Source organism: Acartia tonsa, chromosome 9 (genome assembly GCF_053477335.1).
Source record: "Acartia tonsa isolate MP-2025a chromosome 9, ASM5347733v1, whole genome shotgun sequence".
Taxonomy (NCBI): Eukaryota; Metazoa; Arthropoda; class Copepoda; order Calanoida; family Acartiidae; genus Acartia; species Acartia tonsa.
Genome location: NC_137268.1, coordinates 37,870,172 through 37,896,664, shown reverse-complemented (window position 1 = coordinate 37,896,664; position 26,493 = coordinate 37,870,172). Strand labels below are relative to the sequence as shown.

At 36.0% G+C, this 26,493-nt stretch overlaps 2 protein-coding genes across 8 annotated transcripts in view; both read left to right on the top strand.

Annotated features, from left to right (window-relative positions):
* LOC145328864 (uncharacterized) lies at positions 1 to 14,725 on the top strand. The gene is made up of 3 exons (XM_080172778.1): positions 1 to 159; positions 12,027 to 12,127; positions 12,643 to 14,725. The coding sequence occupies exons 1-3, from the start codon at positions 92 to 94 to the stop codon at positions 13,560 to 13,562; spliced, it is 1,089 nt and encodes a 362-aa protein (XP_080028904.1). The 5' UTR covers positions 1 to 91; the 3' UTR covers positions 13,563 to 14,725.
* Positions 14,714 to 26,493, top strand: part of LOC145328862 (RNA polymerase-associated protein RTF1 homolog) — a 61,165-nt gene continuing 49,385 nt past the window's right edge. For all 7 annotated transcript variants that reach the window (XM_080172771.1, XM_080172776.1, XM_080172775.1 and 4 more), the window contains exons 1-8: positions 14,714 to 14,807; positions 15,003 to 15,079; positions 15,465 to 15,541; positions 15,971 to 16,034; positions 16,686 to 16,714; positions 17,372 to 17,425; positions 18,284 to 18,368; positions 21,090 to 21,161. In XM_080172771.1, coding sequence (XP_080028897.1) covers positions 14,769 to 14,807; positions 15,003 to 15,079; positions 15,465 to 15,541; positions 15,971 to 16,034; positions 16,686 to 16,714; positions 17,372 to 17,425; positions 18,284 to 18,368; positions 21,090 to 21,161 — 497 coding nt within the window. In that variant the 5' untranslated portion in view covers positions 14,714 to 14,768. The remainder of the gene's footprint in view (positions 14,808 to 15,002; positions 15,080 to 15,464; positions 15,542 to 15,970; positions 16,035 to 16,685; positions 16,715 to 17,371; positions 17,426 to 18,283; positions 18,369 to 21,089; positions 21,162 to 26,493) is intronic.

Here is a 26,493-nt window from a genome sequence, read left to right as displayed (position 1 = left end):
TTCAGAATAATAAAAATTATTAAGATCTCATGTTTAAAATGAAATACTACTTTCGCTTTCGTACTGAGACTTAAAACAACAATATTTAAAAATGTCCATAAAGAACAAAATAAAAATGTCGTATAATGATATTATCAAGTTGAATGTAGGCGGATCAAGGTAAAGATAAGATTTTTTCCCTACATAGTGCAGACTATCAAACATTTAAACCCCACTCTTCTTTTTGAGATTCAACACACCCCGCCTCAAGTGCCCCGAGAGGCCTCTAGGGGCGAACCCGCTATTTATTTAAAAAGCAAAGTAACATTTCTCTAATTCAATATTAGTGTGATATAGACAGACTTACATAAGTTAATGATAGAGTAGACTTAATGTTCAATTCAAAATGCAAACAGATTTTTAAGTATTTATTATATTGGATTAAATGCAGTTTTTGAGTAAATAAGATTATATATTGATACTATATTTAGAAATGATTAAATATGTTAATAAGTCAAAACTACTGATTATTCAAAGCTGGATAGTTCTGAAGTAGCAGGATGTCTGTCTGTATATCAGGACACCAAACAACAGGATGACTGTCTGTTTAATTAATACAATGTATTAATTAACTATGCACTTTGAAGGGGTAGAATATCTGCCTATGCAAACTATCTAAAGTAGTAGGATGTCTGTAAATAGCTGTATTGGTCTTAATAAAGACTCGAACCCAAACCAGATAATGTTCTGTGTTAGGACTCTCAATATCAACTGACTTAAATATATTTTCTCTTTATTCTTTCTGAGAGCAATTAAAGAGCAATTAAGAGTAACAATTAACATATGATCTGCAAGCTTAAATATATGACATCACAACATAAATATATGACATTTACCCCCTTCTGTAACCATCCAGCTAAGCATGGTTTCACCATCCATCAGGTTGATCCAATAAACTAGGATCAATGTCTTCACTGGGTGAACCTACATCGAAATTAACCCCGGCCTCCAGTCCTTCCTCTCCTTCACCCACTGGAGGAGGAGTGTTCAGCGCCCCTCCACCAACCTCAGCCGAAACGCCCACTGTTGCCGCTATGACAGCATTACTCGCTGCAGCAGTTACAGGCCCTCCTACAGCCACCATCACAGCATCATTTACCGCTGAGGCGGTATCATTCGCAACAGCCACCTCTGCAGCAACCGCTGGCCCATCTGCCGACATTGCCACCTCCATCTCAACGCCACCAGTGACCTGAACACCTCCCGAGACCATCATCACTCCTTTGCTAGCCCCAGCACCGTCAGAAGTTCCAGCCTGCTGCAACTGCCAATATGACGCCGCCGGTAAGTCATTGTTTATTCTGCGCCGGATCTCGCTAAGCTCACTAAAAATATTGGACAGGTGCCTTTGCACTTCAGCCTCTTTCTTAGCCATCTCAGAAATAGCCTCTTGAACCTTAGTTCCCTGTCCTGCCAAAACACTTTCCACCTGTTGGCTCACCTGCTGTCCCAACTTGGCTGAACTACTTTCCCAATTATCAGTCATTGCTGTCTGTACACTTTGTACCATATAAGAAGTCTTTTGCTGTGCAGTAGTAGCCACCATTTGCTGCATCTCTGTATCTACCTTCCTTATACAGTCCATTAGATCCCTCTTATGCGAGGCCAACATATCTTTAATCCGATTATGACTGTCCGTCTGCCAAAGTTTCTGTGCAGTGTTCAAACTTTTGACTGATTCTCTTACAGCTTCACGAATTTTTTCCTCAATCATAGGCTTTAGAGTCACAGCAACAGAATTACTGATTTTACCTATATCTTCATCACTGAGCGGCGCCAAGCCACGTTTGTCATTCTTGCGCTCAGCCTTATTTCTCTCAACCTCAGCACGTAAATCTGGTAACTCCCTCTTTTGTTTAGGCCCAAGAGAATCTGCCCCAGCAGGCCGCTTGACCACGCCCCTTCTGGAAGTACCTTCCCCAGCATCATTATAAGCATTGCTGGCTCCCCTTCTGGAAGTACCTTCCCCAGCATCATCATAAGCCTTGCTGGCTCCCTTAGACCTGACCGACCCAGCAGCCTGATTTGGCACAAACTTACCAAATCTGCGACGTCCCTCACCAGAACCATTATCTGCCACCTTTTCAGGCTTGTCCGTAGTAGGCTCAGTCCAACTGTCTATCTCCGAACCACTCTGTTCACTGGGCAGACGATCCCTGGAATCAAGCTCAACTTCAAGACTCACGTTGCCAACATCGTCCTCATCATCATATCCAGGCTCATACCTGGGGGATTCTACATCATACTGCCTCCTGTCATCTCTTCTATACACAACATGCCGCCGATTAGATCTACCAGCTTCCAACATCTCAACAGACGGTTCACGCTCCTCCCGCCGACCAGACGGCCGCTGATACCGCCTTTCGTTTCCATCTCCATTTCCTGATAATAATCAATAATTAAATATTAACATTTTAATATTTTAATATTTTAACAGTTTTCATATATAAGACGACATTCAAAACGAAATACTTTACATAAATTATATTTATCAGGGATGCCAAATTTTAATTACTGTTTTCCCGATAACGCGAAAATTTGACGCAGTTACACAGTCTGCCTAGACAACCAACACACAGCAATCCAATAACCACCCCAGCAGCACCCATCACAGCCATAACAAAATGCTGCCAACTATTAGTCAACCAATCAATTGAGGAATTATACAAATGAACAAACCAATCTTCTGTCACCTCTACAACAAACGCCTTTGAATTAGCAGCCAATTCCGAAAGTTTAGCCTCTTCCACAGACTCCAACACCTGTCCTTTCTCTCCCTTATCCAGCAGATGCTCAAAATTCAATGGTACCTTCAACCAACTATCCTCCAGCCGTTTAGTCTGAACCAGCTGCATTCCTGCCCCCTTATTGCCTAGATATAATCCAGGTTTAACTCTCACAAATACTGGATTTTTCCTACACTCGACAACCATTAACAAGGAAACATTTTTAACTAATCTTGTGAATGGTTCTACAGCAACAATTCTATCATCCATAAACAGAGAAAAATGACCAAGATAACACGGCAAATTTGCTCCTATAGTCACATTCAACCATCTTTTTTTACATACAGACACAAGCTCCATCTCCCCCAGATGTTGTACCAACAAATTTCCGACTTGCTTGATGTTGGAATGAAACAAATTATTCTCCCAACACCCCTGTTCTGCCTGCAAAATCCTTTCCACTTGATGATAGGAAGAAGTTAACTGTAATAATAAAGCACCATCCTCCTCTTTTTTTCGCATCCAAGGAAAGAAATTCTTTTTAGCAGTTGTAATCCACAAAAATACATCAGGAACGTTGGTATGAAAATAATGCAAATCAGTCAGAAAGTCAGAAAACTCCACTTTTTTCCCCAGTTTTAATCCCAACGAAAACTGTGGAGAAATCGCCAACCAACTTTGGCCACCCTGATTATTAGCATCATCCGCCATATTAGAAAATGTAAACAAAGTTAAATTTACAATTTCAACAGTCCGAAAATAACTAAAATAACGTCTATCTTCCTGTGATCTATTGTGAACTATCACTCGATCAAGCCCAAGCCGCAGATCAGACTCCAGACAGTGTGCCCCAATGAACTGATCCTCAAGAAAACAACTGTTATCAGGTAACATTGAAATTTGTATATTTTTCAAATAACTTGTAATCTGAATTTCTTGAAAAGTATTAGGCACAAAGGTATTATTTAAATAAATACCATCTCCTCTGCACTGAGGGTCAATCCCATACGTCATCATATCATCATACAGGATGGTACCATTTATGAAATAAGTCAGTGACCGGTCATAAAACGCTACAGGCAACCGTCGTCCATCTATGTCTAACACCCTCTGTTCCTCCATCCTTTTACAATCTTCACTAGAAATTAACTCATCACTACTAACAACAGCTGGTGCCCCTAAATGTAGATGGCTATATTTGCCGCAATACCAGGTGTGAACCGTTCTGTCGACGTGACATTGTACCGCGGGCAAAAATCTCACTCCAACTTTTTTTAACAGATGACCGCTGACTGTTCCATTAAACTCATGCTGACCAAATACTGTACATTCTGAAGCCCTCAACTCAGGACCATCGCCAACACACTCCTTTACTAGCACAGGTATCACATCAGCACCACAGGGTAACAAACACAATCCCCAAATTAAAAAATATTTACCTGATTTGAATTTATTATTATGACCAGACATTATTAGCTGATAACTGTTCACCAATTCACCCGCAAATATCAACTGATTTAGCCTTTCATTGCAGGGCAACTTTCTACCTACTAGCTTTGTCAGCACATATTTGTTATTAAAATAATCAAATAACAATTCATGAACTCTTATTATAATATATTTTTTTTTTAAATATTTATATGTATTTTAATAATATTTTTTTTCTCAAAAATAATTATTATCAGCTCTCTTTTCCCTACTTTCTCCGTCCTCGAGTTCCTATCTGAACATGTACCACAGGACCCCCTACCTGAGATCTTAACCTCCTCCCAGTGTCCCATAAATATTTCGCCACCCGTGATCCACTTTTCTTAATTGTAACTAATCTTTCAGGTGAAGATTGCGGCGGCGCCGTAGTCAAAAACGACTGTTCCGATGGAAGCTCAACCTCGTCAAAATTACCCTCAGCTACAGGAGCAGGCACCACAGATTCATCTGTCACTCCCACCTCTACTCCTTCACCTACAGGTATAATTTCTCTATTCTCATTCTCTGAAACTCTGTCATTATCAACCTCAACCTCACTCTCCTTCTCCTGAATCTCGTCACTCTGTCTTTCCTCTGCCAACTCAAAACCATCATTTTCAGATGACAAATACACAACATCTTCACTCTCTCTCTCCTCTACAGTTTCTTTCTCTACAGGCATATTGTCAACCTCCAAAAATATCTCATCGGACGGACAAATTTCAGGTAAAGGAAAAACGTTAAAATTAACCTCCTCCCCTAGAACTTCCGTTCGAGCATGAATTTTTCGAATTTTATCCCTAGCGACAACCTGATTTTTCTTGATGGGATTATTCCCAAAAGGTGCCAACTCATACAATGCATCCGAAAATTTCTTAACTACAATAAAAGGCCCTCCATAGAAAGACTGTAATTTCTTGGACACGTCAGTTTTTACAATATTAAAGAAAGCATAACAAACATCTGTAACTCTTAATGCTTCCCTCTGTACTCTGTGTTTATTTTGAACCTCTAAATATAACTTGGATTTTGTAGAAATTCTCTTAATTACATCCTCCATATTTTTCAGAAATTCCAAATACGACCGCGAGGATGAAGATTCAACAGACGGGACTGGTGATAGAAAATCGAGAGGAATACGTGGCTGCCGACCAAAAACTAGAAAAAATGGAGAATATCCAGTTCTAGTACTCTTGGAACAGTTAATCACCAACGTAGCCAAAGGTAATTTTTTAGCCCAGTCCTTTGTTCCATGATTTTCGTCTACTTTCAAAGCAGCATACAAACTTTGATTTTGCCTCTCTACAGGATTCGAATTTGGATTCCTGGGGGGAATTAGGACAGTATCCACCCCCAATCCTTTCATCACGCCTTTAAACACACTGCTTGTAAAATTTGTACCTCTATCCGATCTCAAAGCTCTAAATAAACCATAGGTAGGTACAAAATTTTCCAATATAGCCTTTACAGTTGTTTCAGTTTTAGCATCAACCAACGGACATGTAAAAACATATCTAGAAAATAGACAAACCATGATTAAGACAAATTTAACCGTCTGTCCCTGATGATAACATGGAGTCCAAGGTCCAACCAGATCTACGGACATATTAGCAAAAACTTCACTACTTTGAACAGAATGAGTTATAGGTGAAACATGTTTAGGATTACTTCCAGCCTTTTTCAAACATGTAATACAACTTCGTATTCTCGATTCCACAAACTTGTTCACGCCAGGCATAAAAAATCTCTCATTTATCTTACGTATTGTCTCCTGCACACCTCTATGTCCAGAACCATATCCACCATGAGCTGAATCAAATATATCATTGTATAAAGAAAGAGGCACTACAGGCCTCTCGACGAAACCCCCTTCGGCCAAAGGCTGTCTGAAAATTACAACCCCCTCTAGCACATACATATGGCCAATAAGATTGTACAATAATTCTTTTCTGCCCGATAACTCCGCCCTCTCATAAGACGACAACTGTCTCCTTTCCAATATCCATAACCTTATTTCATTTAGGATCTCGTCCTGCTGAAGACTACTTTGCCAGACAAACTCAACATCCGCCTCATCCTCTGCAGAATGTACCTGCATAATAGAATAGATTTGATCCAGAAATGGTGAATCATCCAGGTAAGGATCCAAAATTTTATTATCTGTCTCTCTACACTCCTGACAATCCTTCAGTCGATGATCCTTACAATCTAACTCAGTTCTCGACAAATAATCTACGTTCACATGCTTAGTCCCCTGTCGATGGATAACTGTAAAGTCAAAACTTTGCAAGAAAGTTATCCATCGATAGGTGACACCGTTTATTGATCCTTTAGCCCAACGTTTATAATGCACTAGTGAAATACTGTCTGTCCGAACCAAAAATTCACGAAACCTACAAAAGTGTAAAAAATTCTTTAATGCATATACTAATGCACCTAATTCTCCTTTATAGGAAGGATAATTTTGTTCTGCAGCATTACACTTTTTACTACAGACACCAAACACTCTCTCTACACCATCCTGTTCTTGCGAAATAATCCCTGCAAAATACTGAGAACTATAATCTACATCCACAATAAAAAGATTAGGATTATCCCATTGAGGATAGCCTTTACACATTTCAGTCTTGAACATTTCCATAAATTCAGTCCATACTCTGTTCAACTCTTCTGTCCACTTTATTATCGTGTCATTCCTGTGACTATCCAACATGCACGACCTCTTGGCATAATCAGCAAAATATCCTCTGTAATAATTAGTAAATCCCAAAAATTTCTGCAACTCTTTCCCTGTTCTAGGCTTGCCCCAATCCTTAATCCGTTCCAGATATGCAGGATTCATTTTCAATCCATCGGCACTAATAATATGTCCCAAATAATGGCATTCTCTAGTCAATAAATCACACTTATCTAAATTTAATTTCAGGTTGACCTGCCGAAGAACTTGAAACAGTGCCTGCAGATGCTCTACATGTTCCTCTGGACTTGATGAAAACACGATCAGATCGTCCAAGTAGCTGATACAGAATCCATACATACCTGGCAGGATAGACAGCACCTTATCCATCAGAGCACAGAACAGGCTGGGTGCATTACACAACCCAAATGGCAACCTGTTAAACAAATACATCCTGTTTGCTGCACTAAAAGCTGTCAACGGTTTAGAGTCTTCATCCATAGTCATCGAATGGTAGGCAGCTGTCAAATCAAGAGTACTGAACACCTTGCCAGAACCCAGCTTCGTCAGATTATCCGAGATCAGTGGCAGCGGCCACGCCACCCGCTTAGTCACGTTGTTGAGGTTGCGGAAATCGATGACAAACCTCAACTTAGCCTCTGCTCCAGGTGCAGCCTTCTTTTTCACAGCAAAGATAGGACTGGACCAATCCGAGAAACCCTCCTCAATAATGCCAGCATCCAGCCATTTGGTCAACTGTTCCTTCAATTTAGCATCGTACTCTGGATTCAAAGGAATATTTCTGGCCTTCACAGGTTTAGCTCCAGGTAACAATTCTATATTATATGTCATTAATCTACAATCACCAATATCTGAATCATTCATTGAAAAGATATCAAAATTTTCCAAACAAATTTTAATAATCCTGGGTTTCAATTCTGGATTTTCCTTAATCATCTGGTTTTCATCTAACTTCAATTTTTGAATAATAAACTGTACCCTTTCATGCATTTTTTGCCCCGACAACTTTTCTGGCTTATCCAATTCATTAATTGTTTTATTACAGGTAACATCTTGATTATCCATGATGAAACAATGCCCCATCTTCACATTTCTCAGCAAGGTAATAGGTTTTATTGACGCATTAACCACATTAACCACACAGGACCCATCTTTCCGTGGCTGATACACCCCCTCAATAATCATAATCCCATTGCCACTTGTCATCTTAGAAGAATTAGGGGACACGTACCAAAGCCCGTCATTCTTTAATCCAGTCACATGCACCACAGCGGTAGATCCTCCAGGATAAAAAATAGTTTTATCCAGCAACTTCACATTATACTTCGTTGAATATAACTCTCCAAACCCACCCCCCTCCTTTATCCCTGGCAAGGTAGGTTTAGATGGAATTTCAGAATTCATTCGTCCGGACAAAATAGGAATTTTCTGTATCTCTGCCACCACCTGTTTCTGTAAACAGGAATTAATAGGAACAGATTCCCCACAAAATTCAAACTTATCTTCATCCAAACAAATATTAATTTTATTCTTTTTCAGGAAATCAGATCCAAGATTTACCAACCTACTCGTCACCTCAGGTACATAAAATATCTCCGTAAACACAGCTTGAGTTCCAGCAAATCTAAATTTCAACTCAACATATCCAATAATATTAACTTTCTTTAAATCTACTGAATATGCTGATAATTTAGCAGGACAAAACTCAACTCCATGTTTATCAAGAATTTCTCTAGATATCAAAGAATTAAAATTATTTCCTGTATCAATAATTCCTAACTCCTTCACCGGAATATCAGCCCCAGGCACAAGAAATTCTAAATCCGCACAAATAGGCATTTTCGTTATCTTCAAAAACTTCACAATCTCTTGAAAACACTAGTCATTATAATTAATATATCCATATATTTTAGATATACATCATTCCACTACACAGCAGTCAGCCCCTCATCTGTCACCAGCCGCCAACATACTGTTCAATTTATGAAATCCTGTACATCTCCCAGACTACCAGCATCACACAGCTACACTCCAAGCCTTTTTTTTTATACAGGTAAGTACCTCTCGAAGTATTCAACCTTGCATAGGTACTTATCAAAATATAATATATAGTAGATATATATATATATATATATAAATATATATATATAATGTTTTCATTAACACGATCACACCTTGACTGAAGAATAAACAAGACAGTAATGCTTTATAAAGTTGAAAGCAATAATGTAAATACAAAACAGCAAAATTAACTATTTACAGTACTATAGCCTATATAATGAATATGAATAAAAGAACGATCTATAAATTTCATCCTAGAATGAGATTTATACATCAAATCAATCATATCCATTACATAGGATATTGCTGGAAATTGTTTCTGGCTATGTCAGCAATCATAGCCTCATACTGTTTCTCATCTCTGCTCTTTTCAGAATCCACAACAGGCCCCACCTGATTGCCCCACCTATCCACAACAGGCCCCACCTGATTGACTGTCTTCTTCAAAAACTGCTCAGGTATTACCCTATTATTAGGCACTCCAGGACCCTCTTTCTTTTCGCTACCGGCTGAGAAAAACTTAGCTTTGGTCTTTCCTATGCGAGAATCAGGAGCTGGCGGCTTGCCATCTCTCTTCTGCCAGCAACTAGCCACTACATGACCTTTTTTCCCACAATACCAACAAATCATAGTTTTAGCCTTCGAATTCAGAGCCCCAATCACGTTCTCAACCTGATCCCAAGGAATATCATCATTCCCTTCAATCCACGCATTATTATCGCCAATCTCAGTCCTGCCCTCCATATCAGATACATGCACTTCACTGATTACAGGCCTAGCTTTCACCTCCCTAGAATCCTCTAGCCTCAACCCTTCCATAGCCTGAGAATAACAGGACGTTACATTTTCAGGTGATACGTGTCCAGAACGAGCCCAGCTTATATAATGCTGACCTCTGCGAATCAAATAAGTCAAGAAAGCACTGTAATCTTCCAGGTAATGCATAGATTCAATGAAATTAGCCATATCTCTAGCTAAATCAGAAAACAGCAAATTCTTAGCCACATTATTATAGAAATCACGCCAAGATTGTCTAGAAATTTGACCAGGATGCATAAGCCTAAACAGACGCAATTTAGCATTGAAAAACACATCCACATTCTGACCACTCTTTTGTTTCAGGGCGTAAAAGAATTCGGTAGCCGACTCTGTATCAGCAAAGGGTATCACCAACCTTCTTATCAACAGGTAATAACCTAAAGCACTTAAGGAAGCATTAGCCTCCGGCGTAATCAACCTCCCCATCTTCTTCCCTTTGCACTCAAAAATCCTATTGTACAGGATGTCCTTGAAAAGCATAGGATCCTCCAACTTTGCGAACCTAGCAACCCTCCATAAGGATAAGAAATAATCCTCAAAATCAATGTTTCCATCCCAAAATGGAGCATCCCGCACAAAATCACTATCCCACTTGACTCCTCTTACAAGACAAAACTCCTTAAACTTCTCCTCTACAGTCTGTTGGCTTGCACTACCGCCGGCCACCTTTTTATAGGCCTTAAGCACTTCAGCCCTTTCCTCAATTAAAGGAAATATATCCAACAATTGATTTTCATATTCGGTCAGACAACTCTCACGAACATTCATCCAATTTCCATTCCCAACAGGACCTAAAAACTCAATCTGCGAAAACTTCAAATGTCCAGGAGCACTTTTCCCGCTTTTAGCCTCAAAATTTGTAGAATCCAATTTAGCCTCCACACTCAAACGATTAATGAAAGATGTATTAAACGAATCATCCCCCGTCGCCTTGACTGCAGATACACTAGCCCCCATACTTGTCTCATACAAAAAACCGCTAATATCCCCATCCACTGGCAATTGCGCCACCTTTTTCTTAATAGTAGCCAAATCAACATCATAACCTAACTTCTTATGCTCATCAGAGTTCTTAAACTCTTTCACCTTATTCTCCAGCCGTTTATTCGCCGCCGTTAACTTATCCACCTGATCTTTGACAGTCGTATGCTCCTGCAACATTGCCCTAACATATTTTTTTATGCTTTCAGGCACAACGTCATTCTCCACCTCGCCCAACGCCAACTCCACATTCGCATTGGCACCTGCACCAGCATCCTCAGCTGCAGCATCCTCCTCCTCCCAATGTTCGGGAGTTCCATCATCATCCTGACTGTCATTCTCCCGAGGACGTTTAGGCGGCCGTCCACGCTTGCCTTCAGTTTTACCCCGCTCTCCTTTTTCTCCATCAGCCATATCCGAGCACTGGAACTAGATCCGCCGTGAAATTTAGATCAAAAGAGTTAAAGAATGAAATTCCACAGAAACCTGAAATATAAATCAAGTTAGAAATATAAAAATTAAAACAAAACTGTGAAAAATCCGAGATAAAAAAATATCTCAAAAAGTGAGTGACTTCAAATTAAACACCACTTCCCCCACCCTTAACTCAGCAGCAGGTCTAAATAACACGTAGCACAATAAGACTGCGCCAAATGTGATATAGACAGACTTACATAAGTTAATGATAGAGTAGACTTAATGTTCAATTCAAAATGCAAACAGATTTTTAAGTATTTATTATATTGGATTAAATGCAGTTTTTGAGTAAATAAGATTATATATTGATACTATATTTAGAAATGATTAAATATGTTAATAAGTCAAAACTACTGATTATTCAAAGCTGGATAGTTCTGAAGTAGCAGGATGTCTGTCTGTATATCAGGACACCAAACAACAGGATGACTGTCTGTTTAATTAATACAATGTATTAATTAACTATGCACTTTGAAGGGGTAGAATATCTGCCTATGCAAACTATCTAAAGTAGTAGGATGTCTGTAAATAGCTGTATTGGTCTTAATAAAGACTCAAACCCAAACCAGATAATGTTCTGTGTTAGGACTCTCAATATCAACTGACTTAAATATATTTTCTCTTTATTCTTTCTGAGAGCAATTAAAGAGCAATTAAGAGTAACAATTAACATATGGTCTGCAAGCTTAAATATATGACATCACAACATAAATATATGACATTAGTAACATTAACAATTAAATTTCTCCTTTTCTCAGGTTTATGACAACAAGACAAACATTGATGAGAGAACCAAGTTCAGTGTTGGGTAGGATGTTTGATGTTGACTCGCCATTTCAACCAGCTGCAAAACTTGAGGGATGAAAATACAATTTTTTTTATTTTGTAAAGTAGCTAAGCTGCTTAAAATCAGTTATCCAGCGCTTTCTATGATACAAAGTAGCTTGGTGTCTGTTCGTCCGTCCGTCTGTCTGTCCCTTAAGATCTCAATAACCACTCAACCGATTGGATTCTAATCTTCAGGGAATATATCTACTGGTCTTGTGGTGGTTTAGGCTATTTTCTTGGGGCGTGTGACACCCCCAAACCCCCTCAAAAAACTAAAAGATCCCCCTCAATTATTGTTTTTTTTAATGCAGTAAACTAAAATATAGTGGTTGCAGCATTAGAGGTATTTTTTTTATTACCTCTTTGGGTAAAGCCCTAGAGGCTAGGGGCTATACTATAATACTATAACTCACTCCCTATGTATTTTGATAATATAAGCTTTGACAGAATTAAACTAATAAACGGCAGTAAAAGCAAAATTAATCTTCCTTAATCCGTATTTTTAGTTTCATATGCTTTCATAATTTGTATTTTAATCCCTTCAGGATGGAGCTTATTTTCTTGACCGTGACCCTGTAAAGTTCACAGTTATCCTCAATTTCCTAAGAGAAGATGATCTACCAAAATTATCCCTGGACGAGCTTAAGTCTCTGCGAAATGAAGCCAGATATTTTCAACTCAACAACTTAGAGAAGGAAATTGATGGCAGGCTAGATAAGCTAGAATTATACAAGTTTGAATATACTTCTGTTAACCAAGTAGGCGACAAAGAAACTGAAATATTCTCCGTTAAAAAATCAAGCTTTGGAAATGTGCCCCATTACGCAATTGTAAATTTTGTTACAAGAAACATCAGAAATGTGAAAGCATTTACTGGAAATCTTATGAGTTCTGAATATTTAGCTGCAGATGAAAATGAAACTATTATTGTGTCAAGATCTTCAGTGTATGATTCAAGCCTTGAGGAATATATAGAAAACAGTCGTAAACACTTGTTGCTATTGGAAAAAAGCATCAGAACTGATCATGTCACATTCAAAGTTTCTGGGAAACTATTTGATGTGAACCAAAAAACAGCACTTAAAGATCCACAAAGTGCCCTGTCGCTAGCATTTAACGATAAACAAAGCTTCACACACATCTACGTGGACAGGGATGGAAATATTGAAGGGATCAATATTTGTCTTCATCTGAACAAAGAGTGTGCTGGAAAAGGAGGGGATACTTCTTGTTCTCAGTGCGGCAAAAATAACAAAATCTTTGACCACGGCATGGGCCCCGGTAAACCACTGCAATTTTCCACAGAAGAAAAACTCCGCAAAACATTGACAATGTTCGAATCATGGAAGCTAGTTTCTGATCAGGATTATAGAAGCACAATGCCGCTGAATGATAGTTATTTGCTGTACAATATGAATCTTGTCTCTTGGGCCTTGCACCGAATGCATTTTGTTCAGCCATCCTAAAACAAAATCATATGCAGTGGAATTTTAATTCTACATTACAAATCCAGGAAAAAATTACTTACAATTCATGACTCAATCAAACCTCAAAAGCCAAAACACTAAAAGAAAAAAAACAATATCCACTTATTAAATGAATTACTTTGTTGTCTTTGTTTTTACAAAGTTAATAAAAGTTTTCTTGTCAGTATTGTGTAAAGTAGAATAGATGGGGAGGTAGGATGTGCTAAAATTTCGCAAAGGTGTAAGTTCAAAGGTTTAAAAACAGTAGAAGAACGATAATATTCACTAAATATGTGTATTCCTTATGGAAAAGAACTAAAGACAAAAATATTAGTGAAAAATATTTAGTGAATATTATCGTTTTAAAGCATCACTAAAGCAAAACTTTAGTGATGAAATTTGTAATCTCAATGCAAGGTGAAGGTTATATCTTCTTAATTTTAAAGTACCTATTATTAACAAATATCCTTATAATAAAGTTACAGGATGAGTGTTTGTACAGAAGGATCTCGCCAACCGCTGCACCGATCGGGTTCTCCTTAACAGTGTAGCTTGTCATAGGTCCTGGGAAGGGTTATAACTATTTTGGGGGAGGGTACCACCACCCTCCCAAGAGAAATAGCCCCTAGAAAAAAATAACCCCCCCCCCCCCCCCTTTCCAATAAAAAAATTCTTTTTGTACTTTTTCTTTTAAAATCTAAAATAATATATTGGGTTATCAAATTCGACTCTTCCCTCCTCAAGTGCCCCTTGAGGCCTCTAGGGGCGTATCCGCTAGTTTTCATATAAAGTATTATGAGTTTATTGTAAACCTATTAAAACATATTTTAAAATTTTTCTTTAAATGTGATATTTGTAAAATCTGTAGCATTTTATAAGACATTTTTACTCAATTTTATGTATATATTTTTTTTATAATCGCCGCTTTTTAATTTAGGCATGTACGTTGGCGTTCAATCGTCCGTATTAAAAAAGTATAATCAAAGTATTGTAGGCACGGAAACTGCATTTTCTGTAGTGTGAATTATTTTCTACATTTTTTGTATAAAACAATTTAGGTACTTTCTTATAATATCAAACATACCTTTTGTTTTACTTTTTGCTACATATTGAAAAAATGAGTCTTTTATACACGCTTTTGTATTTTTTTGTCAATTTCAGAATTCATTCAGAGACGACCTTGTGATATTAGTGTTGTGATATAAGATGAGCTCCGCAGCTTGGAAACATTCAACCTTGTCAGAGGTAAAAAAAAGTAGTTTATTTAGGACCTGCGGCTGCTCTCCTAGAGGCCTCTAAGAGCACTTGAGCGGGGGAGGGGGAGAATGACCAACACCACATTCCAAAAAAATTTTCACAACTCATTATTTCCTCATTTCCCCCCCCCCTCTCTTTAGCAGGATGTCCCATGCAGAATATACACCCCTGTAAATATTTCAGGAGTCGTCAGCAGCGGATTCTGATCGTGATACCAGCGAGCCTCCGCTGGCTAAAAAGTCAAGAAAAAATGAGCTTAGGTAAGTTTAGATTTACCTACCTGTATTAAATTAAGATAACAGCAAATTGAAGTATAAGAAATATATACTTAATGAGTTGTCTAAAAAGGTCTTTGTTACTTGCATGGAGGTAGGGGACAATGGGCTGTTTATTACACTAGTTCCCAATGTTTTCTTATTTGTTAGATTAACAATTTTGGGGACTCTTATTGAATTTTGATTGGTTAAATGAGTGTCTAAACGTTTCAACCAATACTTGTTAAGAAGTTAGATTACCATTGATTGTGTTCTATAGAAAGGGTAGTTTTGTGTATCATCATTGGGTATGAACATAAATTTTTCGGCCATTGTCCTATTTCCCTGGTTACTTGCCAGTTATTTATTGACTGAATTATCCTTGTTTTAGTGATCAGAATTCAGACGTAAGTGATAATGAAGGTCATAAGGGTAGAAAATCCAGACCTAGGAATAAATCAGGCTCAGGTATGTATTCTCTATTCTAACTTATCCACAAATGTCGTTTATCCATCTTATATTCAAAAGTCTGGTCTTCTGATTTCTATAGCTGCAATTTTCGAGCGTCGTAGAATGCCTTGACACTTTAACAGGCATGGTCATTTACAGTTATATCCATAGTTTGCGCGCTGCTTTTAAACTTACCTAAAGAGCCTTAAGCTAGAACCTGGAGAAATACTTTATGATGACCTTGTTAAGAAAGATATAGTTGACCAATTATGATTTTGTGGTGTACCTTTTATCTAATATATATATGTTGTATATGTAAATATCCAACTTTATAGTATAGGAAAAATGAGATTTTTTGGATAATTTAGATTTACTTTATTAAATTCTTATCCGTCCATCAAATTGTTTACTAACTATTTATCAATTGATGATATTTTATTTGTTCAGGTTCAGATTCTGGAACTGCCAGATCTACCTCTGGAGGTTCAAGAGCTTCTTCCAAGAAATCAAAGTAAGCTTTATTCAGAGATTGTTTATTACATTAATCCCCAAAGATTTATAATAACGTTTTCTCATTTGTTTGCTTGACAACTTTAGGGACTTTGAGTTGTGTGTCCAAACATTTTCACCACTAATTATAATCTACAGAAGGGGTAATTTTGTCTATTATCATTGGAGATGTACATCATTTGTCGACCATTATTTTTATCCCTTTAAATCCCTGGTTTAAATACTAAACATGTGCGAAATTCTAACCATAAAATCTAATATGTAATATTTGCAATGCATAGAAGCAAAAACAATACCCACAATCAGAGATGGATTCCTAAAAAAAATATTGTCGCTTAGTGAGGCAAAATTGTTTTCGTAAAAAATCCTCCAAAATCACGTAAAAATCTACATAAATTAAACAAAATCTTATGTTAATAACCCTTTTATGATTTTATTTAATTATTGTAGATTTTTTTTATACGATATTGGAGGATTTTTCACAAAAATAATTTTGCCTCACTAGTGATTCTAATTTTTTTTAAAGAATCCACCTCTGATTTCGAACAATTATGCTTTTATTTTATAAAACAAATCAATTTAACATCAGCAAAGCATTTGTTATATCTTGACTTAAGTACTTAGCTTTGCATTAATAAACAAATCATTTTAGGTCCAGATCTGGTAGCAGGGCATCCGGAGGTAATTTCTTTTTTTTAAAGAAGCGATGCTACTTTATAATTCTTGTTTCTTGGATGGCCTTTATAGTTATTCAATATTCATCGCAATATATTATAGACAGCTTTCCACATATAGTAATATGAAAAATTATAAGTTAGTTTCTGGTTCTATTATTGCCCAGATTTTTTATTTTTATTTTATTAATCGCAGATAATTACCAACATATAATATGAAACGATAAATGATTTTTCTCGCTGAGAACCGATTCTTATATTTATTATTATTTAGTTATTAATCGGTTTCGAAGCCATATTGGTAATTTTTGTAAAAGCTTATTAGACAGAATCTACTGTACTGCTGCTTGACCGTTGATTAATCCCCTATTTTAAAACTTTGTTTTTACTTTTATTCTTTGATTATGATTAACCTGTATTTTTCCAAATCCTATAATAGTTACAAATACTTACACTTTTTTTCTCAAAACTTAAACAAATGGGGTGGGTGTTATAAAAGATCCGTTGATTAAAGGGAGAATTTGTACGGTATAACTAATCTAATCAGTAACCACCAATTTAGGCAGACTTAAAAATATCAATGTTTTACTTTTAACTTTTAATATTGTTAATGATATTTTTGGCCTTGTCGTTATTTCTACTAAATCTCTAAATTTTTACCTAGGAAATTCATCAGATTCTGGTACCGGTGGGTCAGGGCATTCTAGTCAAGAACGAGGTATAGTGCAACACCTTTTGAGAGTTTCCTGTATTGATAAAACATTTTTGGTGCTTTCCTCAAAGTTTCTAGTGAGGACAGAACACCTTCCTCCATATTTATTAAAGAATAAACATCTTTTTCCTTTCTGTCTAACCCCTATGTCGGGGGCACTAACCTTAAGGGGCTACCCTGTACTTAAGATAACAAACTAACTAACCCCCCCCCCCCCCTTCTTATTTTTTTTATTAATTTCAGGGGGGGGGGGTTTCTGTGCTCGACTAGGTACTTTAAAGGAAACTGCCAGAATTTTAACATTATTAATGAAGTTGACAGTTTTTTTTCTAAACTTTTCATACAGTTACTTATTGCCTAATGATTGTATTCTACATTTATAAATCTAAGTTGGTTATGTTTACCTGAGCTGGATCTTCAAATTATTTTAGTGGTGAGCCAGATCGGGGTGAGCCAACTTTCCACCAATGAGAGCAGAGCATTTTATGTAATGCCGCGCTGTGATTGGCTGAAATTCGGCTTACCCCGATCTGGCTCACCACTTTAATGATTTAAAGATCCAGCTCTGCCTCTGTAAAGTTTTTATCCTTGTTAAGAAATCTGTTTATTGAGTGCACTTAATCTACATAGATAATGTTATTTTAACTCTATGTATTATTCTTCTCCATGTTTTCATAAGAAACTAATATAAGAAAGAAAATATGTTTAATTGCGGATTACTTTTACATTATTTATTAGGATATTTACTGAAAATACTTTATTGAAAGCAAGTAATAAATTGAATTTGTACAAGGATGACAAATATGTATACTTTCAATTTATTTTTTATTTTTTATCTTCTACATAAATAATTTTATACTGCAGGTTCTAACAGGACCCGTTCCAATTCCTCTGGCAATAAATCTGGCAGTCCATCTGGAAGTCCTGCAGCCAAGAAAAGACGTTCCAGGTAAAAAATTGGTAGATAGCTCGTGTATTTTTCACACACATTGTTCACTTCCAACACAGCAACAGATAGGGTAGTGCGGGGTTAATGCGGTCATCGGGTCAATTCCGGTCAAACGACCAACTTTTTTAAAACCGTTTTTTTATATAACGGTGTTCTAACGTTTGCGAGAGATCTTCAGAAAAGCAAAGTTGTAGTTTTTTGCCTATACTTTCATTTCTTACTTCAGCAAATTTTTGTCAGATCACTCCTTCTATGATTTTTTTGCCCTCAAAAAGTTGCAAAAAATTTGCAAAAAAAAAATTTCAAAATAGGCCATGTTCAATCTAAAATTGTGATAAAATGGTAAGTCCTATCGACCCCCGGGTTTTTGTAAAATGAAAGCTATGGCATTCATTTATCGTTTGCAATTGAAGGCGTTGTTCTAACTTGATTTTTTCATAATTTTTTTTTTCGTCTAAAAAAATGGTCTATTCCGGTCACTTTTTTTACTTTTTTTTTATTACTGTATTTATAACTGTATAATACCCTAATGTTTTATTTAGGTGATCTGGAAGCATAAACAACCTAACTGCATGACCTAAGCTTTAATCATTGCCTTGCCTGTTGTGTGATGTACATTACTAGTCATTTTACTGCTTGTATTATGTCATGTTTTGTTGCCTAAGCTTTTCAATTTGTAGACATTAAAAATTTTTCAGACACATTTTTATAGTAATGGGAAGAGTATATCACCCAAAGGAACGCCTTAAATATTTTCCTGAAGATGTATCAGCTGTATTGGCTCATGTAAGAAGGGGTATGTCTATTGGAAAGACTGCTAGAAGATTTAAAATTCCATATGAAACCCTTGCATCTTCTTCGTATAAGAGGGTGTTCGAGATTTTTGCGCAGTTTGGATTTTTTATGTCAAATCGGCTAGGATTAAGCTAGAAAGGTGTTTAAGGTGTCTATAGAAAGCTCTATGCATGTCCTAACAAAAACTCCCCAGGATATGTGTTCTATCTCCAAGATTTAGAGTACATATTCAAGATTTTGCATTTTCAAAATTCCTGTTGCATAAAATGTGTTGAAATATTAGAGTTAGACCCCATATCATTTCGAGTTAATTGTCAGGCATGTAATTTTGCATCTTTAGACACCTTAACCACCCTTGTAGGTCAATCGTAGCCAATTTGAGACAAGAAAAAATGTATCAAAAACTACTGTCAAAACTGGCAGGATTTTTAAAATTAAAAATTTTTTGGGAAAAAATCACTTTTTTCAAGAAATTCCAAGACCTGCGAATCAGAAATTGCCTCTAATTTATGTATAAAGCTTAAAAAAACCTAATCATATAATAAAAAGTATGATTTTAAAAAAAAAGTTTGCATGAAAAAAATTGATGTTTTTTTTGCGATTTTACCGACTTTTTTTATAATGGGGAAAATGTGGTCAAAAAATTGTCTGATCTGCATGCGACTAGTACTGTTAGAAAGCTAATGACCTCAGCTTTCTACTCATAGTTTAAAATGTTAAAAAAAAATATTTTAAGGGGGTGTTCCACCCCCCCCCCCCCAAAGTCAACTGACCGAAATAGCCCCACCGGTGGGGTTATTCCGGTATAGGCCAACCGCCGCCCTTTAAACCGATTTTTGACCGACTTCTAGTTGCGAGATCTTAATGGGACCAAGACAGGCTTCTTCGTTATTGCCATATCGTTCATTTGCACTCTTAAAAACCGGAAAAAGTTTTTGGGAAGTATGTTTTTTTTTAAGTTGAAGCAAAAAATTGACCAGAATTACCCCGCACTACCCTATTATCTTTTCTGCATGTTAGTGTTTTTTTTCAGTATGGGTTTGAAACCGATTAATATCCGCTGGATTAGAATCGGTTCTCAGACATTCTGATAAATTCATGTATAGCCTCGTATTTAAAGACAATTTTCCACGAATATTAAAATAAAAACAAAAAGTTTATATCACTTTTGTTAGCCTGGGCCGTTGGCTAACTAAACTAGTTTTAATTTTAAAATTTTTCATTTTAATACCCGCTGAGAGCTGTCTATAATACGATACAAATTCTATGTACTTGATTTAATTGTTTCTGAAAAACTTTTATTCCTGTATGAAAGTAACCGGACGCCTGTATATCTCTCTGTAGCAAAAGATCTCGCAAACCGCTGAACCGAAATGGTCTTCCTTTACAGTAAAGATTCTTATAGGTCAAGGGCAGGTTTATAACTATTTTGGGGAGGGGTACCTCCACCCTAAATCACAACTAGAAAAAATCAAGAAACATTTAAAGCAGCGTTTCGGAGCCGTATAATTTTGATGCGGCTCCGGCTCCTACTTTAAAGTTAATATATATTTTTCATTATTGAATTTGATAAATTAAAATAAATAATATAAAATATTTTGCTTTTATTTGGTTAAAGCTATGTTAAAGTAGAAGGATGTGTGTCGTTTAAGTAACAATAGTTTTTCAGTTTATTATATAGAAATAGACCGTTGCCAAATTATAATATTACTTTAAAAAATTATTTTTAGCTAATCTGGAGCCGGAGCCGTTTTTAACGAAAAATACGGCTCCGGCTCCACCAAAAATGTTGCTGCTCCCGGCTCCGGCTCCACCAAGATGTTGCTGCTCCGGCTCCGAAACGCTGATTTAAAGTAGTATCTACTCTAGTAGTTTTACATTCCACTTGATTAGAATAAAATATTTACACAATTCCTTTTTATCCAGGAGTCCATCCGCAGGATCCAGGTCTGATTCTGGTCCTGCCAGCCCCAGGAAAGCGCAATCTTCTAGTCCCAGGTATCATTAGAACCTAGAATATGGTAACCTAAAGAAATATATTATCTCAAAAAGTATACCTATTCTCTTAATCTCTTCTAGAAAACAAAAATATATATTCGGGAAGTCAGCTGTAACAACAACTAAAACATTTGTTGATGTTTCTTAATTTTAACTTATTTGTTTGTATGGGTTTGTATTCGTAGTAAAGATGACCTTTTTTACCTGCTTCTCTTAAATTTTATAATATATTTAAAAGGGTTGGGCCGGATATCCGGTTTGGCCTGATATCATCCGGCCATTTTCCATATCCGGCCGGATACCGGATATCCGGCTGATTTCTAATGCCTGATATCCTGTTATACGGACGGATATCCTATATTTTTTCTTGTATCCGGCGTTGGCCAGATTTTTGGTCGGATACCGGATATCCGTCATTAGAAATCATCCGGATATCTGGTATCCGGCCAAAAATTATCCGGCCCAACCCTAATATTTAATTTGCTTGTTGGCTATATAAAATTTTAATAATATTTTGACGCTCATCAATCATAGATTCATAAATAGACAATGAATAAAATTACTTAATTTTACAATTTTTCCTTATTTCCTTTTTCTAGGTATATTATTTCCTATTATAAAAAGTAAATTGAATGTTAATGTTATTAGTATTTCCCATTACATTTATAATTAGATTATCAATTGAGTGGGTGACGTTTAATTTAGGGGTTGCAATCCGAATCCGCAATTCGTCCAATTTTTGGAAATTTTTTAACCCAATATCCGGATCCGCAATTTTAATAACGGATTTGGAAGTTAATTTATGACCAGGGTGACCACTATGTACGTTATGTTCAATATGTTCATATTGAACACCACTTTTAGGTTTTTTGGTACGTTTTTGTTCGTTATTGATTTTTGTGTACAATATGAACATTTCAGCATACGTTATTGTATAAAATTTTAAAATCTGAAAATATAATAAGATTAGAATTGATAAAAAGATGAATTTTAGATAAAAACAAGGTAAAATTATAAGTTACAAATAACACGTTCATTGCAAAACATTAGAGAAAATTTCCATTCATTTCAATATACTTGAAATACCAAGTATTTCATAAAAACTACAAAAAAATTCTCCGCGCTTTGCGCACCATTTTACCAATTTATCCTGGGATTTATGACGTCAAAGTCAAGCTTCCATAAAATAAAAAAAATCAACTTAATCAAGGATTTCAGTAAAAATTAAAAAAATCCTCTAAACCAATTACAAACCTTATGCGAAGTTAAACTTTAAAAGAGTATCATATTTGTTCATCTGTTAGCAAGATAATTTTTAGTTGATATTTATTTATGTTTTCTTGTACTTATATGAATGAGATACTACTTTCTATAATACAAAGTAGAACGATGTCTATCTATCTATCCGTCTTTCTTAAGCTTAAGGTCTTTGTAACCGCTGAACCAATTGGGTTCTACTCTTTAGGTAATATATCTACTGGTCCTGTTGTGGTTTTAGGCAAAGAATTCCCCCCTCCAAAAAAAATTTGCCTTTGGCGATGCCCCTAGAGGCTAGGGGCGAAGATGCTGGAATATTTAATCGTACTTAAATAAATGAATATAAACCTCATTATTAGTTGGTACTATTTACATGATGAAATTGGAGTTTAAAACATCATTTTTAGCTAATCTGAAGCCGGAGCCGTTTTTAACGAAAAATACGGCTCCGGCTCCACCAAAAATGTTGCTGCTCCCACCCACCTCAAGAAAATAGCTTAAATCCATCCCAGGAGTAGGTATATTCCCTGAAGAGTAGAGCCCAATCAGTTCAGTGGTTCCTAAGATCTTAAGCTTCAGACAGATGGCTTTTATTATAGATGTATAATGTGTTTTATGGTACGTTATTGTACGTTATTTTTTCAAAAAATGTACGTTATTGTGTTCATTGTAATTTTTTTGTAGTACAATATTTTCAATATTAATATCACAAAGGCGGTGGTCGCCCTGTATGACTTTTGTAGCACTTGAATTTTTTTATTTAAAATATGGCACATAAAAACCAAAAAAGTATTTTAATGTTTCTTAACAACTAGTAAAATGGTGGGTAGCATCTTAAGTTTTTTTGCATTTTATTTTTACAGTAGCTTTTCATGCTTAATTTAGGTTAGGTTAAGTTAAGTAAGGGTTAGAAAATGTCCGCTGTAGGGGCTAGAATTTTTTAATTTAGGTAAAAAAAACTTTTTAAAATATTGCTAGAATCCGCAATCCGCCAAAAAAAAGAATCCGTAATCAACGGATTAATCCGCTTTATTTTTTGGCGGATTTTTGTACAAATCAGAATCCGACTAAAAAATTCGGCGGATTGCCAACCCTAGTTTAATTATAGCAGGGAAAATTGGGATAAAATGGAATTATTAAATTAGGTTTTTTTTGCATTATTAGCAATGCGCGACGCTTCTATACTACTCTTAAATATATGTTGGATTATGTAATTAGTAGCGGCTTCGCCCCTAGCCTCTCGGGGCTTTGCCCCATGAGGTAGTTTAAAAAAAAAATTTAAAAAATTCTGGTGCTCCGAACCATACTCTCCCCCCAAACTTTTTTTTTGAGGGTGGGGGGAATTTCATTTTTTGGGGGGTTAGGGGTGTCCTCCCCCAAGAAAATAGCTTAAAACTACAACAGGAAAAATAGGTATATACCCTGAAGAGTAGAATCCGATCGGTTCAGTGGTTACCAAGATCTTAAGGGACAGACGGACAGACAGACGGACAGACAGACGGACTGACGGACGGACAGACATCAAGCTACTTTGTATTATAGATTATGTTAAATTCAAGGCTTTAGATTCTATTTGATAATTCAATTTTACAAATATAATGTTTATTCTTTTGTAGCTATTTTTTTTATAAAACATAAAGTGCATTCCCTAAATAGCCTAGAATGCACATAAACCTTTCCAACCTCTTATACTTTAACTAGGGATGGGCCGGATATCCAGCTGATTTAAAATGCTGGATATCTGGCCAATGTTAGATATCCGCCAAATTACCTGATATTTAGCCGAACAACCGGATATCCAGCATTAGAAATCAGCTGGATATTCGGTATCCGGATAGTTTCATTATCTGGTATCCGGCTGGAAATTGAAAATGGCCAGATATTCGGCCCAACCCTACTTTTAACCTTCCCCCCGGGACATTTTTCTTTTCTTTATGCCCTACTCCTGCGAGAGGCCTTATAACCCTCCAAACCTAAACCTGTGGTTCCTTTTCCTGCAGGGCGTTCCTGTAATGTATCCCTTATAGCCTAAATTAACCTAGACTTACGTAAAAGCTTACACAATAATACCCCTTCCCCCCCCCTTTTTGTCACTTTTTTCATAACAAAGGGAGAGGTGGCTATGTGCCCGACTTGGCACTTTTAAGGAAACCGTCGGACATCATCATACTTGTTTTACTTGATTATTTTGTAACTAACATTATCTAAAGTTAATTAATTTTTATAATTGTCCAATGATGTTATATGAGGGTAGATGTCTTACCCACTTTTTGTCTGCATGCACGTTATAAAGATCAAGTCTAAAAAACAAAAAGAGACATCAGTTGGATGTTTTTATAGGATGATACCGGACAAACAGCTAAAGGGTGTTCAAAAAGAACCCATCGCTCACAATTTGAACCATCTTAATTACTTCAAATCTTGTTTAGAGTTTTTGATGGGACATGTAAAAACCTTTCTATAGACACATTAAAGGGAGTGTGAACGTAAATATTTCTCATCTGATTATCAAATCTTAACATTTACTAAGCACATTTCACTACACTGATCAACCAAAAACGTCCTATTAACAAAAATATCCAGGAATAATGCCTTGATTTTAAGGTATTTTGAGAGGGAAAAAGGAAAAAACAGGGAAAATAAGAACGTTTTTGTGTCTTATAGTGTTTGTAGGGATATTTAACTTGTCATATATAGTTGAAACAATTCACTTACTGTTAAGGATTTATTTTATGCTATAAAATTGCCAATTAGTTTTTTTATAACGTAGTAAGGGGGGGGCTTTTAATGCAACCATCTCGTAATCAGTGAGCAAATGGCACTTACAATTCGAATTTCGATCTGAAATTTTGCATGAGTAATCCTTGGTAGATCTATTTTCCCTAAATCGAACAGAAAGTTTAAAAAGTAACGGCTAACGGCTCAGCCGTTTAGCCGTTTTTTGGCTATTTTTAGGGCAAATCTGCCACAAATTATGTAGGAATCAACTTTTTGAAACATATTTTTGCTTTAAATCATGTGAAATGATACAAAAAAATCATTTTTAGATTTCTAGTACCAGCAACTAACGGCTAGAACAGTTTGAAAACGTTTTGGAGCAGCATAGAGTATTATGTGGAGATAGGTTTCGTGATGATTTCCCTTGAAATAGTTTTAAAAATGGCTAAACTGCTGAGCCGCCAGCCGTTAGCCATTACTTTTCCAACTTTTTGTTCGATTTAGGGAAAATAGACCTACCAAGGATTACTCATGCAAAATTCCAGATCAAAATTCGAATTCTAAGTGCCATTTGCTCACTGATTACGAGATGGTTGCATTTAAAAACCCCCCCTTAGGTAATAAAGACATATTTTAAATTTCTTAATATTGACAAAAAAATACCTCAGTGTCTACAAAGGGTTGAATCTCATAGGTTATTTAAAATAATAATATCCTTTTTTATTGTGTTGGACAATAAATAACCCACTTTGGAGAATTAGTTTACACTTTTATCAGACTGTTTATAAAGAAATATTGCGTCTTTATTATTTACAAATTTGTAATTAAAGGTGGGCGAGAGATGGGCCATCTAAAGTTAATTGGATACTAATAAAAAACCTGTTTCTGGCTTAGTTATTGTATTTGGTTTTCAATAAAAAATATTGCTTATTTTATCAATTTCTAAGTAACTATACATTGGTTTAAAGCAAGGATTATGTTAAAAGTCAGCTTAACTGTTAGGAAAAATCTAGAACTATGTGAAAAAGTTTAATTTTAGCTATAATGGGAGAAAAAAGCAATTTAATGCACATTTTATATAATACGGAAAATTTCTTCCTTTCCCTGTACCTTATAAAAATCGTCGGAAAAAGCCGTTTTTTAAGCAAACAAAAGCGCGTTTTGCTTTATCTGTGAGATATTATGAATGAGATAATGTTAAGATTTGATATTAAGATGAGAAAAATTTACGTTCACAGTCCCTTTAACCAGATTTCTAACTCAATCCTTGCCAATTTGGTATAAACAAGAAAGATCCATCCAACATTGAGATTGTCTATTTTTAGTTCACGATGTTTGCCAGGTCTTTCTTTTTGAT